Source organism: Anomaloglossus baeobatrachus, chromosome 7 (genome assembly GCF_048569485.1).
Source record: "Anomaloglossus baeobatrachus isolate aAnoBae1 chromosome 7, aAnoBae1.hap1, whole genome shotgun sequence".
NCBI classification, from domain to species: domain Eukaryota; kingdom Metazoa; phylum Chordata; class Amphibia; order Anura; family Aromobatidae; genus Anomaloglossus; species Anomaloglossus baeobatrachus.
In genome coordinates, this window is record NC_134359.1 from 116140248 (window position 1) to 116153064 (window position 12817).

A 12817-nucleotide genomic window follows, 5' to 3' on the forward strand; every position below is an offset into this window, starting at 1 on the left:
TGCTGGCTGGACAATTACATTAATGCCATCTATAGCTTCTCTTTACTGCTCTGGTGATGTATTGTCATTCAGACTTACTGGTGGATGTAGTACTTTGTTGATGTGAACAGTTTTGGTGCTATGTCTTGCTGTCTTTTTGTTGCTGCCTTCCTTCTCTTGCTTTTCTCCTTGGTCTCTTTCTGTTTTGTTCCTGTCAGTTTGCAGTGTGTCTGAGTTTTCTTTATTCCCTGTCTGTCCTAATCTGTGTTGATATCACACTCCTGTCTCTTCTCTCCCTGGGGAGTGGGTCAGTTTTGTTAGGGTCAAGAGGGCAGTAAGATACAGGACCCCAGCATCTCCACCATCAATGGTAATCCAGAGGTTACGGATAGCCTAGCATCCCCTAGCGTGAGATACAGTATTTTTTAGCCCCCAGTGCCTCACTAGCCTATAATTACATCATGACAGAAAGTCAAGAGGCTAGACTTTGATGTGCACTGCGGTTCAGTGGTTAGCACTGCAGTCTTGCAGTGCTGGGGTCCTGGGTTCAAATCCCACCAAGGACACTATCTGCAAGGAATTTGTATGTTCTCCCTGTGTTTGCGTGGGTTTCCTCCGAGTTCTCTGGGTTCCTCCCACACTCCAAAGACATACAGATAGGGACTCTAGATTGTGAGCCCCAATGGGGACAGTGTTGCCAATGTATGTAAAGCGTTGTGGAATTAATAGCCTATATAAATGAATAAAATTATTATTATTATTATTATTATTCTCCTGTGTCACAGCCGAGAATGGCGGTTCCGTGACCGCAAATATACAATATGCAGACTCCTAGCCAGAATCCGACTTGACTGTTTCTGGTATGGCACAATACATTTACTTTGAACAGGCCGGAAACAGACTAGTTGGATTCACAATGGAAGTCTACTTATTGTTTACTTGCAGTCACACGACCGCCGTTTTGCCGCTGACACCGGAGAATCCTCACAGAGCACGTGATGTGACGAATAACAAGTCTGCAGTCACATAGAGTGACTGTATACTAGTCATTTTAGACTGACAACCCGTATAACCTTTCACTAGAGATCTGATAAGCCAGCCATGAGAAATGCAGACTGCAGTCCAAGTGAGGAACAAGCCACCTCCTGCTTTTAAATTAGATTTCTCTTTATTGGCAAACTGACTCTTTACCATAAAAATATTTTTTTTCTGGAGGCACCTACATAGCCATACCACTACTTCCATATGTGAAAACCGTGCTGACAGCTTCTGTTCAAAAATGCTTCAGTGCTTCATGCTTCTATGTTACAAGTTTCCATTAATGACCATCTTCAGGGAATTTGTGTCTTGTATGTATTAAAGAGAAGCTGTCATCAGGATTTTATTCCCCGACACGTGGCAAATATGTAAATGACATTTATTCACTTCCCTCCCACAGCAAAGTTTCATTTTTGCGCTTTTTATTTCCTTTTTCCAAGAGCCATAACTTTTTATTTTGTCCTTCCACATAGTTGTCCATTCATTTTACCTTTCAATGTACTGAAAAATGGGGAAAAACTTAAAGTGTGCTCAAATTGTGGATATAAAAGTAATTCTGTTTTTTTGTGTTTTTATTGCATGTTTTCAGGGAGAACTAGTGACCAAAAAAAGCAATTCTGGCTTTTTGATTTTTTTTATGGCGTTTACCAATCTGGTTAGTTAATTTTATATTTGGATAGATCAGACTTTTATTAATGCTAAATATATTTTTTAATTTCTTTATTTTCGATGGGAAAAATGGGGGTTATTTAAAATTCTTGTTTTGTTCATTTAATTTTTTTTTCTAAATTTTATTTTTAATTTTCTCAGCGCACCTGATTATCCAATCGCTTATAATATACTGTCATATATAGTATTTATTTTAGCATATAATGTAAATCTCCATCTGCTCTGAACCTCAGCATATATCTGAGCTTCAGAGAAGCATGAAGATAGTTGTGATGGGAGTCTTCAGCAGGCCTCCAGCTGCCTCACTAACCCATTAGCACCCCACGAATATGTAACAGGGAGCTAATGGGCACCGGTAAGTGCGAGCAGCGACACGCAATCCATTTGAATGCCATGACTCCGGAATGTCTGACTAAAGGCCTTGACCTACACCCAACATCCCCCTACCCACCAGGGTTCTTATCTAAAATAAACACAAACACTGCGTGACATTGGATATAAAGGCCACAGCAGCCCCATTTATTAGTAACAAAAACATAAACCATATAACAATACAATTCTTCATTGAAGAACCCCCGAAAAAGGAGGGGGGGGGGGGGGTACCTGAAGGTTAACCAAAATGTTCCTTGCAACATCAGCCCATCTCCTGACCCTCAGCCGCAACACACCGACTCGAGAGCCCAAGCCAGATGTTGCCCACACCATGTCCCGCTGAGACTCAACCCAGCAAGGACCCGTTTACCAAACAATTGCACCTCTAGAGGTAACCCGCTCCGGCACTGGGTTCCGTCCTCTCCTCTGGGCAAACCCCCACCTTCAGACACCCCCCTCCTTTCCGCCGCTGCGACAAATACGATCTTCCTCCTCTTATTCGTCGATGTCGAATCCACAATCAGGGCGGGCGGGCGGGAACAATTACAGTCACTGTCCAGGTAGGAATGGCCCACCTCCTTCTGACCTGCCCTATATACGACCCCCTATAGCACCACCCCCTGACCAATCACACTGACCCCTGATCCTAGCTGACCCTTAGCACCACCCCCAAATTTCGCGCCCACACTGACTTTCTTCATTAACCCCTTATTAACCCTATGGCCTGGCATCCCTCCTAGTCATGTAGCCCTCCCTTGAGCCCCTTCGGGGCAGCAGTCCGGGCTCTTCCTTTATCAGATATTGAATGTGTTGTTTAAATGTTATCAGCGCTAGCCAGAGCTCATCTCCTGCTTTGTCTGTTATAGACAGACTCCGGCTATTTAATTTAGCCAGTATGTGCCGGGTGTGGAGAGAGCACCGCTCCTGAGTCCTCTCCATCTGCAGTCCCCCATACAACCACTTACATGTACATTATATTGCGTCAAGGGGTTAAACACAGTAAGCAGTGTTATCATTTTTATTTCATAAGTAAATAGTAGACGTGAAAATTATTAACTGTGTATCTTATCAGTGAAATCTGTTTTTTTTTTCTCCCAAGAATTAATGATTTATTTATAAAATTCTCAGTTTATGACTAAAATCTGTATTCAGTGAGGACAGATTGTTACATTACTGAGATAGACTCTTAATATTAGCAACCGTCATCTCCTATGGAGACAAGAGTTAAAGAGGAGCTAAAAGCAGAGCTCCTGTCTCCTTCGCTCCCCCCTTTAACATATAATATGGTCTGCAGTAGCTGTCATTTCCTATCTTGAAATATATACATATATATATATATATATATATATATATATAAAATCTGCCAAAAATTAAGAGACCACTGCAAAATTGTCAGTTTTTCAGATTTTTCTCTTTATAGGTATATTTTTGAGTAAAATGTAAATTGTTCTTTTCTTCTATAAACTACTGACAACATGTCTCCAAATTTCCAAGCAATAAATTTTGTATTTATTTTCTGAAAATGAGAAATGGTCAACGTAACAAAACAATGCATTGCTTTCCGACGTCAAATGATGCAAAGAAAACAAGTTCATAATCATTTAGAAACAACAAAACTAATAATGTTTTAACTCAGGAAGAGTTCAGAAATCAATATTTTGTGGAATAACATGATTTTTCATCACAGCTTTCATGCGTCTTGGCATGCTTTCCTCCAGTCTTTCACACTGCTTTTGGGTGACCTTATGCCACTACTGGTGCAAAAATTTAATCAGTTCTTCTTTGTTTGATGGATTGTGACTATCCATCTTCCTCTTGATTACATTCCAGATGTTTTCAATGGGGTTCTGGTCTGGAGAAATGGGCTGGCCATGACAGGGTTTTGATGTGGTGGTCCTTCATCCACACATTGATTAACCTAGCTGTGTGGTATGGCAAGCTGAAAATTAGAGTCATCAGAGATTACCTTACTCTAGAAATTGGGTAGGAATTGGGCAGATTAAACTTTGTGAAGGACATATGAATCAATCCGCATACAAGAGTATTCTGGAAAAACAGTTGCTTCCTTCTGCTCAGGCAATGTTCCCCAACTCTTAGGACTGTTTTTTCCATCAGGACAATGCACCCTGCCACACAGCCAGGTCAATCAATGTGTGGATGAAGGACCACCACATCAAAACCCTGTCATGGCCAGCCCAATCTCCAGACCTGAACCCCATTGAAAACTTCTGGAATGTAATCAAGAGATAGATAGTCACAAGCCATCAAACAAAGAGGAACTGATTACATTTTTGCACCAAGAGTGGCATAATGTCACCCAAAAGCAGTGTGAAAGACTGGTGGACAGCATGCGAAGACGCATGAAAGCTGTGATTGAAAATCATGGTTATTCCACAATTTATTGATTTTTGAACTCTTCCTGAGTTGAAACATTATTAGTATTGTTGTTTCTAAATGATTATGAACTTGTTTTCTTTGCATCATTTGACGTCGGAAAGCAATGCATTGTTTTGTTATTTTGACCATTTCTCACTTTCAGAAAATAAATACAAAATGTATTGCTTGGAAATTTGGAGACGTTGTCAGTAGTTTATAGAATAAAAGAACAATTTACATTTTACTAAAAAATACACCTATAAAGAGCAAAATCAGAAAAACTGAAATTTTTTCCAGTGGTCTGTCAATTTTTGCCAGAGCTGTATATATCAATATCATTGAATACACAATTTACTCGTGAATTGAGAATTTTGAAAATTAAAAATCAGTACTGCCAGACAGAAGGGGATTTTGGTAATACATTTTATTACAAAGTTGCTTATTATCACATGTACTATTAGTTTAAAAAATAAAGTGTATATCTATTTTTGCTCTTTAATTGTTAAATATTTATTTTTCTTGTACACATCCATATTGGATTTTTTTTTTTTTTACAAAAATCCATAGTTGAAAATTGTATGCTAATAAGTTGCAAGTGCAATGGATGGGCATTAAACTAACAGCTCTTCTGCCTTTCCCGCACGCTGCCTGCCTCCTGTCTCTGATTGACAGTTCACTGAAATATAAGTGACCTATAGACAGGAGGCAGGCAGCAGGAGGGAAATTGGGAGAAATCTGTAAGTTTAGGGCTCACCCACTGCATATGCAACTCATTAGCATACAGTTTCAACTATGGATTTCTCTAAAACGGTAGAACTGATCTCTACAAGAAAAGTAAAGCTTAAATCGGCATCAAAGCACCTTGACATATATGCTATTAGTTTGTGGTGTAAGACCCTGACGATCGGTTCTCTTTAAGGATCCATAAATGTATCTAATTAATTTATGTGTTTTGCTTTAGTTGATTTTCATGTATCTATTTCTCATGTGTTTTTTAGAATGGCTCACATTAACTGGGAAGCAACCATTTGGAAGTGTCTGGGAAAGGTAAGCCAAGGTATTGAATTACCATATGCATGAGAAACAACAGGTATAAAATTCATAAAGGCATATAGCAGGGATTATATTTGCTGTAAGGAACTATAAAACTCCATTGCTCATATATTAGGTAATTCCTTGCCATGCTCTTCTCTAATATATGTAGTAGCAGAATAGTGGAAGGATGAGAGTCAGTTCTTGGAAACATTTTGAAGAATCTGTGATTTATTTCTAGTTTCACCGAAAAATAAATTATTGGTTTGGAATTATGAGTCCTGTATATTTACACCCATGTTGGATGATAAATTTGGTGCATCTTAAAGGGAACCTGTCACCAGTTTTATACCCTATATGCTGCGGCCACCACCAGTGGGATCTTATATACAACATTCTAACATGCTGTGTATAAGAGCCCAGGCCGCTGTGTAGAAGATAAAAAACACTTTATAATACTCACCTAAACCGGTCGCTGCGGTGGATGTGGCTCAGATGGGCGTCTTCGTCCTCCGGTGCTGGCGCCGCCTCTTTCAGCCATCTTCATGCTTCTTCTGAAGCCGTGGTGTATGACGCGTCTACGTCATACACACTTGCCGGTCCCGCGCATGCGCACTACAATAGTTTGATCTGCCCTGCTCAGGGCAGATCAAAGTGTTCCTGCTCAGGACCTGAATGCCAGCGACTGTGTATGATGTCAAACGTGTCATGCACCACGGCTTCAGAAAGATGACAGGGGTGGCGACAAAGATGGCCGAAAAAGGCGGCGCCGGCACCGGAAGACTGTTAGGGCCAGATGGACGGGTAGACCCTGGAGGTGGATCCACTGGGCCGAACTCCCGGATGAGGGAAAGGAGTCCGGTAGCCGGAGCACTTTAGGTAGCAGGGCAGTCTGTGCACTGGGAGAAAATGGAGAAGTCCCTGGGACCACGAGGTCACTGATGGTGGTCCGGGTGACGGAGCTCAGGTTCGGAAGCCGTGATGGTGTCAGGCAGGGTCCGGAACCGTTGGAGCGAGATGACGGGTCACCGCAGGGATCCGAGATGGTACGGACTGTCAGGATGGCAGATGGGCAGCGTTCGGGGTTCGAGGTACCGCAGGACCGGATGGCGATGCAGGATCGGCTCTAGAAGACAGAGAGGTAAGTATCTCACAGAGTACAAGGAGACCTGACTCCTAGCTTGGGAAAACACGAAGAACAGGCCCCGCTCCCTTGGACATTAACCCCCTATATACCCTGTACCTGTGTGCATCATTTCCTGTTAGTGGACACTGGCCCTTTAAGAAAGGGTCAGTGACCGCGCGCGCGCCCTAATGCGCATGCGCGCGCCCGGGTGCCAGAAGCCAGGGAAGGAAGCTGAGAGGAGGACGCAGGGGAGCCGGCCAGGACCTGGGAAGCCGTCGGGCGCCGGGAGCGGAGACCAGGGGGCCTGGGAAGGACGGGCACCAGAGGCTGGAGAGCGGGGAGCGTGGCAGGTGAGCCGGGGAGCGGAGCTGAGGACCCGGGGAGCGGAGCAGAGGACCCGGGGAGGGGAGGCGAGGACCCGGGGAGCGTGACAGTACCCCCCCCCCCACGCCCCCCTCCCCGCAACCGGGACATGAAGGCACGGATCAGAGGAGTGCCCACGTTCTCCCTGGGCTCCCAGGACCTATCCTCAGGACCATACCCCTCCCAGTCCACCAGGAAGAACTGCCGACCACGTACGGTCTTCATGGCCACGATATCTCTTACCGCATAGATGTCGTCCTCAGCAATAGGAGGAGGAGCTGGGCTGGCGGCAGCGGAGAAGGGACCAAGGACAACCGGCTTGAGCAGAGAGACGTGGAAGGAGTTGGGTATTCTCATTGTGGCCGGGAGCTGCAGTTTGTAGGAGACCTCATTGATCTTGCCGAGGACTTTAAACGGCCCGATGTAGCGAGGTCCCAGCTTGTAGGATGGTATCTTCAGTCGGATGTACTTGGAAGCAAGCCAGACGAGATCTCCCGGAGAGAAACACGGAGGATCTAGGCGTCTCTTGTCCGCGTGTCTCTTCATCCGCAGGGTTGCCCGTGCAAGGGACGCCTTAACTGAGTCCCAAATGGTAGTAAAGTCACGGAGTACTGCATCAGCAGCAGGGATGTCCGAGGACGAGGATACAGGCAATGGGACAGACGGCTGAAGTCCGTAGACGACATGGAAGGGAGAACTGGAGGAGGACTCACTGATGTGGTGATTATGGGAGAATTCTGCCCAAGGAAGAAGCGTGGACCAATCGTCATGATGGGCGTTCACGTAGTGACGTAAGAAAGAGGTCAATATCTGATTGACCCGTTCCACTTGGCCGTTCGACTGAGGGTGGTAGGCCGAAGAGAAGTCCAGGGTCACTCCCAGATGTTTGCAGAGAGCCCTCCAGAAGCGGGAGGTGAACTGAGTTCCTCTGTCGGACACTATGTGTGATGGAAAGCCATGCAAGCGGAAGATGTGCTGTATATAGGCGTCCGCGAGTTCCTGAGCAGAGGGCAGTCCAGCCATAGGAACGAAATGGGCCATTTTAGAGAACCGATCCACCACGACCCATATGACTGTGTGTCCGGAGGACAAAGGCAAGTCCGTAATAAAGTCCATCGCTATGTGTTGCCAGGGAACTGAGGGTATGGGCAGAGGCAGAAGACGGCCGTATGGCAGGTGTTTGGGTGTCTTGTTCCTGGCACAGGAGGAGCAGGCAGAGACAAAAGAGGCGACGTCCGTGCGCAGGGATGGCCACCAGTAATGAGGTACAATAGCGCTCCATGTTTTCTTCTGACCTGCATGACCGGCTGTTTTCGAGGCATGGCCCCAGTGTAACACTTTTTGCCTGTCAGTCTCAGAGACATAAGTCTTCCCAGGTGGTATCTGGGCCAGGGTGACAGGAGCCACCGGGATAATCTTACTTGGACAGATGATGGGTTGAGATGTCTCTTCCTCCTGTTCCACGGGCACGAAAGACCTAGACAAGGCATCAGCGCGTACATTCTTGTTCGCGGGTCGGAAATGAAGCTGGAAGTCGAACCGGGCAAAGAACAAGGACCACCTGGCTTGCCGTGGGTTCAGTCGCTGAGCAGTCCGCAGGTATTCCAGGTTTTTGTGGTCCGTGTAAACAATGACAGGGTACACTGCTCCTTCCAGAAGATAGCGCCATTCCTCCAGAGCCAGTTTGACCGCCAATAGCTCTCGGTCACCGATGGTGTAATTGCGTTCAGGCGCGGAGAAGCTCTTGGAGAAGAAACCGCACGTCACCATCTTCCCGGAGGAGGACTTCTGCATGAGCACTGCTCCGGCTCCCGAGGAGGAGGCATCCACCTCCAAGGTGAATTGGCGGTTTAACTCTGGACGGTGGAGTACAGGAGAGGAGGCAAAGGCTCGCTTTAGAGTGCCAAACGCGGCGACGGCCGCAGGTGACCAGTCCTTTGGATTAGCCCCCTTCTTGGTCAAGGCGGAGAGAGGAGCAGTCAGAGCCGAGAAGTGAGGAATGAACTGGCGGTAATAGTTAGCGAATCCCAGAAAGCGTTGGATTGCCTTCAGTCCAGAAGGAGGAGGCCAGTTGAGAATGGAGGAGACCTTCTTGGGATCCATCTGCAGTCCGGTTTCGGTGATGAGGTACCCCAGGAAGGGGAGAGAAGACTGTTCGAAGACGCACTTCTCGTACTTGGCGTACAGACGATTCTCTCTCAGTCTTTGTAGAACCAGTTGCACGTTCTCTCGGTGGGTCTGGAGGTCCGGAGAGAAGACAAGGATGTCATCCAGATATACCACCACACAGACGTAGAGGAGGTCCCGAAACACATCGTTCACTAATTCTTGGAAGACTGCTGGTGCGTTGCACAGGCCGAAGGGCATCACGCAGTATTCATAGTGCCCATCGCGAGTGTTGAACGCGGTCTTCCATTCATCCCCTGAGTGGATACGGACCAGGTTGTAGGCACCCCGAAGATCCAACTTGGTGAACACACGAGCTCCTCTGAGTCGATCAAACAATTCGGGGATGAGCGGCAGGGGGTACTTGTTTTTCACGGTGATTAGGTTCAATCCCCGGTAGTCTATACATGGGCGTAGGTCACCCTCTTTCTTCTTTACGAAGAAGAAGCCTGCTCCAGCAGGAGAGGAGGATCTCCGGATGAATCCCTTAGCCAGGCTCTCTGTGATGTACGTAGACATGGCCCTTGTTTCGGCTGGAGACAGTGGATATATCCGTCCTCGAGGTGGTGTAGTTCCCGGGAGCAGGTCAATGGCACAATCGTAAGGACGATGTGGCGGAAGTACTTCGGACTCCTTCTTATCAAAGACGTCCACGAAGGACCAATAGGCTGAGGGCAGTCCCGGTAGGGACTCGGGAACCGGAGGTCGCCGGATAGGTTGTATGGTCTTCAGACACCTCTCATGGCAAGAAGACCCCCATCGAGTGATATCGCCAGTGCCCCAGCTGACTGAAGGCTCGTGTGTCCGCAACCAGGGAAGACCCAGCAGGATTTGATGTGACATATGTGGGAGGACGTAGAGAGCGATGTTCTCGGTGTGCAGAGCACCGATACGCAGTTCAAGCGGCTTGGTGATCCAGGAGATGGTGTCAGAGAGGGGTCTCCCATCCACAGAGGCAATCACAAGAGGTTTGGCGAGTGGAGTAACAGGCACCTGATACTTGTCCACCGTGGCCTGCTGGATGAAATTGCCTGCTGCCCCAGAATCGAGGTACGCCTCAGCCGTAAACCGCGTCTCTCCCGTTGTCACTTGCACAGTCCATGTAACTGGGTCTGAGAGAGTCCCAGCACCTAGGGTGGCCTCTCCTACCAACCCTAGGCTTTGGAGTTTCCCGGCCTCTCTGGACAGGCGCGTAGCAGGTGTGTGCCCTCTCCGCAATAAAAGCAGAGACCCTTGGCGAGCCGCTCTGCTCGACGTTGCACACGGTCGATCTGCATGGGCTCATGGACGGAGACACCAGAGGCCGTTGACTGGAGTACGGCGGGCTTCTGTGGAGGAGAGGAATGCCGTACCGGACGTCTCTCACGGGACACCTCTTTGGACCGCTCCTGAAAGCGTATGTCCACTCGAGTCGCTAGGGTAATCAGGGCGTCCAGGGTGGACGGTACGTCACGTCCAGCCAGCTCATCTTTGATTCGACCCGATAGTCCTTCCCAGAAGGCGGCGGCGGTTAGGGCCTCGTTATTCCACCCGAGTTCTGAAGCCAAGGTGCGGAAACGGATGGCGTATTGACCCACCGTCAGTGTTCCCTGACGTAACCGGAGAAGAGATGACGCAGACGCGGAGGCGCGTCCGGGTTCGTCAAAGGTGCTGCGAAAGGCCTGTAGAAACTCCTGGAGGTTCTTGGTCATAGGTTCCTCCTTCTCCCACAAGGGGTTCATCCACGCCAGTGCCTCGCCCTCTAGGTGAGACATGATGAAGGCGACCTTGGCTTGGTCGGAGGCAAACAGATGTGGCAGCTGCGTGAAATGGAGGGAGCATTGGTTTATAAACCCCCTGCAGGTCTTGGGATCTCCGGCGTACCAGTCTGGAAGCATCCGAAGAGGCAGCCACGGGAGCGGGGGTCGTGGCTTGACTAGTGGAGGCCCGGGTCGCTGCAGATGTGACCGAGGCTTGTAGCGTGTTCAAGCGGGCGTCCACGGAGGTCATAAAATTCAGCATGCGGGTCTGGACTTCACGCTGGCGTTGGAGTTCCTCCTGCAAGGCCGCTAGTGCTTCGGCGGGATCCATGGCCTGTTCTTACTGTTAGGGCCAGATGGACGGGTAGACCCTGGAGGTGGATCCACTGGGCCGAACTCCCGGATGAGGGAAAGGAGTCCGGTAGCCAGAGCACTTTAGGTAGCAGGGCAGTCCGTGCACTGGGAGAAAATGGAGAAGTCCCTGGGACCACGAGGTCACTGATGGTGGTCCGGGTGACGGAGCTCAGGTTCGGAAGCCGTGATGGTGTCAGGCAGGGTCCGGAACCGTTGGAGCGAGATGACGGGTCACCGCAGGGATCCGAGATGGTACGGACTGTCAGGATGGCAGATGGGCAGCGTTCGGGGTTCGAGGTACCGCAGGACCGGATGGCGATGCAGGATCGGCTCTAGAAGACAGAGAGGTAAGTATCTCACAGAGTACAAGGAGACCTGACTCCTAGCTTGGGAAAACACGAAGAACAGGCCCCGCTCCCTTGGACATTAACCCCCTATATACCCTGTACCTGTGTGCATCATTTCCTGTTAGTGGACACTGGCCCTTTAAGAAAGGGTCAGTGACCGCGCGCGCGCCCTAATGCGCATGCGCGCGGCCCGGGTGCCAGAAGCCCGGGAAGGAAGCTGAGAGGAGGACGCAGGGGAGCCGGCCAGGACCTGGGAAGCCGTCGGGCGCCGGGAGCGGAGACCAGGGGGCCTGGGAAGGACGGGCACCGGAGGCTGGAGAGCGGGGAGCGTGGCAGGTGAGCCGGGGAGCGGAGCTGAGGACCCGGGGAGCGGAGCAGAGGACCCGGGGAGGGGAGGCGAGGACCCGGGGAGCGTGACAAAGACAAAGACGCCCATCTGAGCCACATCCACCTCAGCGACCTGGCCCCTGCTGTGAGGTCGCGGATCGCTACAAGTCGTTCAGGACCATTCTTTGGTCCTTTGTTTCCCGCTGCGCAGCATGTATCGGTGTGTTTGACACCGTTACAATGACATCGTTAGCGACCCAACCCATAGGCGTGCTAGCGTTCCCTTTCCAGCGAGGTCGTTCTGCAGGTCCGTATCGCTGCTGTGTCGTTGGCCAGATCTGCCTGTTTGAGAGCTCACAAGTGACTGTTAGAGACTTTCCAGCGATCCCGGCCAGGTCGAGATTGCTGGTGGGATCGCTAGAAAGTCTCAGTGTGTAAAGGGTCCTTAAGGGGTACTTTTCACAAAGCGAGATTGCTGCTGAGTCCCAGGTTTTGTGACGTACCAGTAACCTCATCAGCGATTTCGCTGTGTGTGACACTAAGCATCGACCTGGCCCCTGCTGTGAAATCGCTGATTGTTACACACTGTTCTGGTTCATTTTTTGCTTGTTGGTCTCCCACTGTGCAACACACATCGGCGTGTTTGATGGCGGGAGACCAACGAGCACCGCACCGACTCTGTGTAAGTGGTGTACGCTGGTAACCAGGGTAAATATCGGGTAACGAAGCAAAGCACTGTGCTCAGTTACCCGATATTTACCCTGCTTACCAAGCGCAGAGTCGCTGGTGGCTGGTCGCTGGTGAGATCTGCCTGATTGACAGCTCACCAGCGATCATGTAGCGACGCACCAGCGATCCTGACAAGGTTATATCGTGGTCGGAATCGCTGGTACGTCGTTTAGTGAGACAGTACCCGAAGTCCTAGACAA

General features: G+C 49.1%; 1 protein-coding gene across 2 annotated transcripts in view; it reads left to right on the plus strand.

The window, feature by feature from the left end:
- Window positions 1–12817, plus strand: part of CDK15 (cyclin dependent kinase 15) — a 379934-nt gene that overhangs the window by 233815 nt on the left and 133302 nt on the right. For both annotated transcript variants that reach the window (XM_075317605.1, XM_075317606.1), the window contains one exon: window positions 5433–5481. In XM_075317605.1, coding sequence (XP_075173720.1) covers window positions 5433–5481 — 49 coding nt within the window. The remainder of the gene's footprint in view (window positions 1–5432; window positions 5482–12817) is intronic.